Genomic DNA, 6,941 nt, shown 5'->3' with positions numbered 1-6,941 from the left:
GAACTGGAAAGACACAATTTGTGCCTACAACTTAAAGAGAGAAACTTTGACTGTTTCAAAATAAACTGGTTAGAAATTCAAAATTTAAAAATATTTAAAGTAATAGATCTATTACTTGATCAGAACATGAGAGAATGCATATTGAAAACTATATAAAAACTTGTCAACATGCATATTTATGAATTAGCTTAAAATAAATTGAAAGTAGAATAGCGGTTATAAAATGGACTGTATGCATGGTGGTGGTGGTGCATGCCTTTAATCCCAGCAATTGGGAGGCAGAGGCAGGCAGATCTCAATGAGTTCAAGGCTAGTCTGATCTACAAAGCGAGTTCGAGGACAGTTAGGACTATTACAGAGGAAAAAAAGAGGACCTTGCAATCAACAACCACAGGTAAATGGGGGTTTGGCTCAGCATCTACAGCCATGCTAGATAACTACAGAAGGGAGAGCATCACCCCAGACAAGAAAGAGCTGCAGAACTAGAATGAAAGCATCTGTGTTCTTTATAAATAATGTTTGAAAAAAATAAGAAACAGAGGAAGGGACAGTTGGAGGGAGGAACCGAGGATCAGAGAGACTGCAGGTTGGTAAGTTTTCAAAGAGGTGTATCAATTATTGGGAGCCATCATAGAGTCACTGTTAAAAGCTAGGGAAAGTCAGATAGAGTGACATATCATTTAGTCCCACCACTGGGAGCCAGGCTAAGTTTGAAGCCAACCAAATCTATACAGTAGGCTGTAAGTCACCAGTGCTACATAGTGAGCCACCCTGTCCTTTAAACATTAAGGAATAGGGAAAAGCTATGAAAAGTGTTAGACATGATCTTACTGCCTGACTGTGGGGTAGTAGGAAAAACTGCCAACAGTTACAGCTTTCTGAACAAGCAACAGCCAAAACATCATTCAAACTCAAATACATGTTGAACCCAAGGTGCTCATGGCAGTAATTCCTATCTTGCTTCATACTACTTCACTGTGGCCTTGGTGATGAGCACACATAACTACTTTGTAATGTGAATGTCATTGTGTTATCCTATAAAATACAATGCCGTCAAACACCTGACAGCAGGTGCGCACAGATATACACAAACACTCAATAAACAAACAAACAAAAACACCATTTTCAAAAGTAGGCTAACTTCTTAACAGGAACTGGGGTGTAGTTCAGGGACCCAGGTCCTGCTCAGCATGCTCAGGGCCCTGGATTCAAATCCCAGCTCTGAAAACAAACAGAACAGAAGAACTCTGTCTGTGTTCACCTTCTGTCTTTTTGGCGACCCAGGTGTTGATGTGCTGTCGGGACTGCTCTGTGTCACCCTTAAAGTCCAGCTCTTCCATCTCTGCTTCGTAGAACTTGCGGCAGGAATCTTTAAAAGACTGAGACAGAGCAATGTGATTGATTACACAGCCACGAAAGTGATCAGCACCAACAACCTCCATCCTTGATGCGCAAAAGCAGAAAAGCAAATGTTTATGATTACAGATGTGACTTGCAAATGAATACGTGGGAGGAGTATAAAATCCAGCCTTCCTGCATCCAGCTTTCTTTAACCACAGTTTATTAATGAGGTAAGATGGAGGTTGGTGGACCGAGTACCACTGAAAAGCATGATGAACAGCTGCATCCTTGTAGCTGAGGCTCAAGGGGGTATCTGGGAAGATGCTCAGATGCAGCACTTATACGGGTTGTCACTCTCATAATCCACTACATGGCCAGAGTGAGTCTTACTTAACCCCATGAGAGCTACAGCATCTCTGCACTGTGCACAGGATGGACTTTCTACCACAGTTTTCCACACTAACAGAAATACAAAAGTGCATCATTTGAAATAGTGTCACCTAAAGCTACAGAACACAAGGGAATGACCATGGAAGCTATAAAACTGAATACTTCATTTTTATTTATTTTACTTCATGATATGGAATTTGAACAGCTATGTGAGCCTAGTCACCATCTCAGGAAAGTCATTTTCAGGGAGTGAGCAATTCACAAAAACACAGTGAATGCTGGGATGGGGTTCAGTGGTACACCACGGAGGTAGAGGACCAGCCTGGCAAGCACAAGGTCTTAAAGGGAACCAAACACCAGAACCAGAAGACAAACAGAAGCTCAAGCCATTTTCTGATTTGTTCTGTAAAATGACAATGACATTGATGACCTCCCACATTTTGCTGTGTTGTTGCAACAGAAAACTCTATACAGTGTTGTAGAGAGAGCCTGCCTTTTGTGGGTGGGACGGCTCGGGCAAATGTTTACTTAAATTGGGGCGCGCAGACGCTGCAGCCCGTTTCCTGTTTCCTGTTTCGGTGCATTGCTGGAACTCTGGTTGCGTGAGTGTGTTATTTACATTAAAGTTGTATCATCTTATACCAATTTGTCTGTATTAATTTGATCCGCCTTCACAGTGTAAATGGGCTGAAACTCCCACCATGCTGATAGTGTATATGGAATGACTTCTTAATATTTCTATGAAACAACTTGTGTCTTGGATACATATTTAATTCCTCTTTGAGAAAACTGTTTTTATTTTTCATTTGTGTACTTATGTGTATACACATAAATCTATGTACACATATGTATGTCTGGTTATGAGCACATGTGTGTGCAAGTGTATGTGAAGTCTCTGTTAGAAAGTGACTTGAAGTATCTTTCTCAAGAGCTCTGAACCTTATTTTTTGAGACAGCCTCTCACTGGACATGGAGCTCGCAATGCAGCTGGGCAGACTGCCCAGTGCCCTCCAGGAATCACCCCTCTCTTTATCCCCCAGTACTAAGGTGACAGACATGAAACTTCATGTTGGGATTTTATGTGGGTGCTGAGGAGCTGAACTCGGGTCTTTATGCTTTGATACCAGTCATTTCGTTTACCAAAAGAGCTCTCTCTCTGGGCCCTGAGGAAACAGAATCATGATACAGGATTTCAACACCACAGTCTGGGTAGCAGCTGTGTGGCCTTAGCAGAGCAAGTATTCTACACTGGAGAGCAGTGGTACCTCAAGGATCACCATTAGTTCTGGAGAGATTATTTTATTATTTTAATTATTATATATATTTTTATGTGAATGAGTACTGTGCCTACATGTATCAGTGTACCTTGTATATCTTTGTTTGCCAGGCCCAGAAAGAGCTTAAGATTCCTCACAGCTATAGTTACAGATGTTTATAAGTTTCAAGTGGGTGCTGAATTCTACTAGGAGTTTTCAGGTTTCAGATTTTTTGGGATTTAGTGATGCTGAACTTGAGTATTCAAATGAAAAAGAAAAAAACTAATAAAAGTTTCCAATCTCAAGATCAAAATTTAAAAGATTAAAGTTGCACAAGCCCATGACAGGAATAGAAAGGAACACTCTGCTAGTATCTCTGGCCATTTGGGAGAGTAATGAGCAATACATCTTCTTTATACAACTGTATCTGACCTCACCACCTGCACATGGACATGAAACCGCATTCAGTAACTCACTGCTGGTGATGGCCCACACCGCTACCTGCCCACAAGTGGCTCACTAGGTCACCAAACATCTACACTCAGAACTATCCAATGATGAATAATAACGTTGAGCACTGCTTGGGCTGTGGGTCAGTGGTAGAGTTGGGGCTTAGATATCTGAGACCCTGGGTTCTATCTCTCACACCAACAATAACAGTAATAACAATGAAACAGAGTCACTTGATACTGAAATTCAGAGAAGGAAAGAAAATATTCATAAAAATATACACATAAGGGGCTGGAGAGATGGCTCAGTGATTAAGAGCACTGACTGCTCTTTCAGAGGTACTGAGTTCAATTCCCAGCAACCACATGATGGCTCACGACCATCCACAATGAGATCTGGTGCCCTCTTCTGGCCTACAGGCACACATGTAGACAGAATACTGTATACTAAATAAATAAATAAAGTTAAAATACACACACACACAAACACACACACACACACACACACACACACAAAAGAAAATTCTTACCAACTAAATTTCTGTATGTGCAGAACACACACATCATCCTATATGAAAATCTCTTATTTATGAAGGGGCAGAGGTAGAGGATAGCTCCTGCTTAGATAGTCAGTACAGTAAGAATATACTCACATGTCATTCCAAAGCATGGAAACAAACATAGAATCACATTAGTCGACAAGGGAGTAGTGTGAATCCTTAGCTTCTGAGGACCTGCATACCACATGATACTTACTGCTAGAAGGTCACAAGTCTTCTCTCCGAAGAGCTTGTTGGCTGTTTTGAGCAAGTACTGTGTGCCAGTCTTGTTCACTTCGGTGAGAAGTGACTGGAAGCCCTGGTGGACATCTCCACCTCCATTGCCACTGCACTTATCCAAAGAGAGTGCCTGAAATCAACAGATTAAAACAGCTCAGCAGGACCAGCTACAGGGAATGAGTCAACACTAAACCCATCCTCAAAACCTTATAGATCCTTCCTGCCACTCAAAGAGCCACCCAATCAAAGATGAAAGAACCTAGACTGTACCCTCCCCAGGGTCCTCCCTTGTACCCTGTCAGCCCTGGTCTGAGCAGAAAAGGCCCTTCACAAGCTCAGCTCTTCCTGTCCACTAACTGTGCTCTGGCTTCAAGCACGGCTACCAGCCAGACCTGCTAAGTGCAGCCAGTTCTGACCTCAGATCACGCTGTGTCCTCCCTGCTCCAGAGTCTGGACTGGACCCAGCACTGTCTGCCCAACAGAATGTAGGAGAGGGACCCTGTTCCAGGCTGGGGCTTTAAAAGGCCTGGCAGCTGCCACATTTATAATCTTATTTCCAGGCACCATGGTGGAAGGAAATCCAAGCCATCCTGCAGGAGGCCACCTGGAACATCCTGGAGTAACTGTACCACATACAGCAGCTTGAAAGAGAAGCAAGATCCCAGCCAACAGTGAGCACCTGGGTATCAGACCTTAGATACAATTCCATAAACCTTTGAAGCCTCTGAAAACGCTATGCAAATGACTTCAGCTGCTCCTCTAGGAAACAGGTAAACTGCCTACAGTGGTTGTAATAGCTTGGAATTAAAAGAGAAGGAGAGAGTGTAAACTGAAGGCAAGTCTCTATGCCCTAACTCTCTTCAGGCAGGAGGCAGGCTGTGAAAACAACAAACACAGTATATCTTGTAAAAACGAAAAGGTGCTGCAAAGATTTTACCCAGAATGCAAAGTCATAGCCAAAGGTAGTCTCCTCCTCTAATGCCAGGACAGCCTGTCTCTGCAGTTCAGAAACCTCTGCAGCTAAAGCACTCAGTCCAAGAAGAGCCCTAATGGACATGTCCCTGGCCTTCCAGTCACACTGCCCCATTCGAGAATTCCTTACCTGTGACAAAGCTAAGGTTCATTAGGGCCAGAGAGAAGACAGTGGGCATCACAGAGGACCCTGGTACCACCCTTTGGTGTTTTTACTTAAGCTAACCCTCACTTACATACTGTGAGCACCAAGGAGTTAGTGATAGGGCCCTAACAGGTATAGGGTGCATCCTTCCTCTCTAGTCTCCAACCATAGCCCTCGGCCATTTCATTCCATTTGCTCCTCAAGATGGATTTTTCTTGAGACTGAGAATGTGTAGGACCAGCTCAACTGACAGTTCGTGGTATTCAGCTGCTGTGAAATGCTGCTGCTTACCTGAGCCATCTGGCTTGCAGTGTTTCCCTTTGCCCCCATGAAGACCATGGCCAGGGATGAGGAGATGCTCATGGGTGAGAAAAACACATTTTTAGAGCTGTCTTCACCCAGGATTTTCAAAAGGTTTAAGGCAAAGGTGCCATTTGCTTCCCGAAGAGGATCCATGATAGCGAGCCTGGAACAAGGAATTAAAATCAGTATCACATAAATACAGGCTGATGTGCGGGCTGCTTCTTCACTCTCACTCACACAGTGATGCTGGGGCTCAGTGAACAAAGGGGAAATACCCCACCTGGAAAGTAAAGGGACTTGCAAGAAGTGATAACACCCAGCTGGGCTAACTCGGGTCAGTGCTGGACCCTACCCCACCTGGAAAGTAAAGGGACTTGCAAAAAGTGATACCACCCAGCTGGGCTAACTCGGGTCAGTGCTGGACCCACCAGCCAGGATGTCCACAAGTCCAGCAGTGCAGCCTGGGAGCAGGCAGCTCTAGAAGCAGGGCGTGATAACTCTGACATCATCGTACACAGTTGCCAAATTCCTTTTCCCCAGTTAGACAGTACAACATTCTATGATTTCCCATCAGCTCCCCTGATGCTGGGAACTCAGAGCATGGGAAAGGAAAGTAACAGGCTGCAGAAAAGAGAAGGTGGCCAGTTTTAGTGATGAGAACAGAATACCTTGCGCAGCTTTACAGCTACAGCTGTAGTCAGCTGATCAAAGAACCCAAAGACACCCAGGTTCTAAACCCTGCAACCTGGGAAAGTGTCTTCATCCTGGAGGAGACTTTGCAGTAAGGATTATGGATCTTAAAATGAAATACCTTGTACAATTCAAATAGTAAATGGAATCACATTCGGCCTTATGAAAGAGGAATGTTAATTGGAAGATAGGGAAGAAGAAATTAATTCAGAGAAATGGGTTCTTCAGAACAAAGGAAATGGGAGGCGGTGGTGGGGAAGAGACGGAGATCTTTAATAAATAAATAAATTTTAAAAAAAGAAAAAAAAGACTGAAAAATACTTCAAATATACAGATTCTGCTGTGTTCTGATAAGTGAAAAATGTTGTGTTTATTCATAATTAAAAAAAAAAAAAACCAAAGGACTGTGGCCAGGCACGATACCTGCAATCACAGTTCTGGGGAAGGTATGGAAAAATGTTCTCTATTTCAAGACTGGCTGGGATGCAAATGGAGAGGAAAAGGGGGTTGAGGGAGGAAATCAGCACTCGGGAGGCAGAGGCAGGCGGATCTCTGTGAGTTCGAGACCAGCCTGGTCTACAAGAGCTAGTTCCAGGACAGGCTCCAAAGCCACAGA

The 6,941-nt window shown here is 43.6% G+C and overlaps 2 protein-coding genes across 2 annotated transcripts in view; one reads left to right on the top strand and one right to left on the bottom strand.

The window, feature by feature from the left end:
* The window catches only part of LOC101998143 (serpin B6), a 103,682-nt gene that overhangs the window by 56,451 nt on the left and 40,290 nt on the right, over positions 1 to 6,941 (top strand). The gene's annotated exons all lie outside the window — the stretch shown is intronic.
* The window catches only part of LOC101985248 (serpin B6-like), an 11,823-nt gene that overhangs the window by 1,478 nt on the left and 3,404 nt on the right, over positions 1 to 6,941 (bottom strand). The window contains exons 2-4 of the mRNA XM_026783094.1: positions 5,624 to 5,798; positions 4,193 to 4,345; positions 1,262 to 1,379 (exon numbers count right to left, since the gene is read on the bottom strand). Of these exons, the coding sequence (XP_026638895.1) occupies positions 1,262 to 1,379; positions 4,193 to 4,345; positions 5,624 to 5,798 (446 nt within the window). The remainder of the gene's footprint in view (positions 1 to 1,261; positions 1,380 to 4,192; positions 4,346 to 5,623; positions 5,799 to 6,941) is intronic.

This window comes from Microtus ochrogaster, chromosome 16, assembly GCF_000317375.1.
Source record: "Microtus ochrogaster isolate Prairie Vole_2 chromosome 16, MicOch1.0, whole genome shotgun sequence".
Lineage (NCBI taxonomy): Eukaryota > Metazoa > Chordata > Mammalia > Rodentia > Cricetidae > Microtus > Microtus ochrogaster.
Note: the sequence above shows the minus strand (reverse complement) of the source record. Positions and strands in the feature narration are given on the sequence as shown.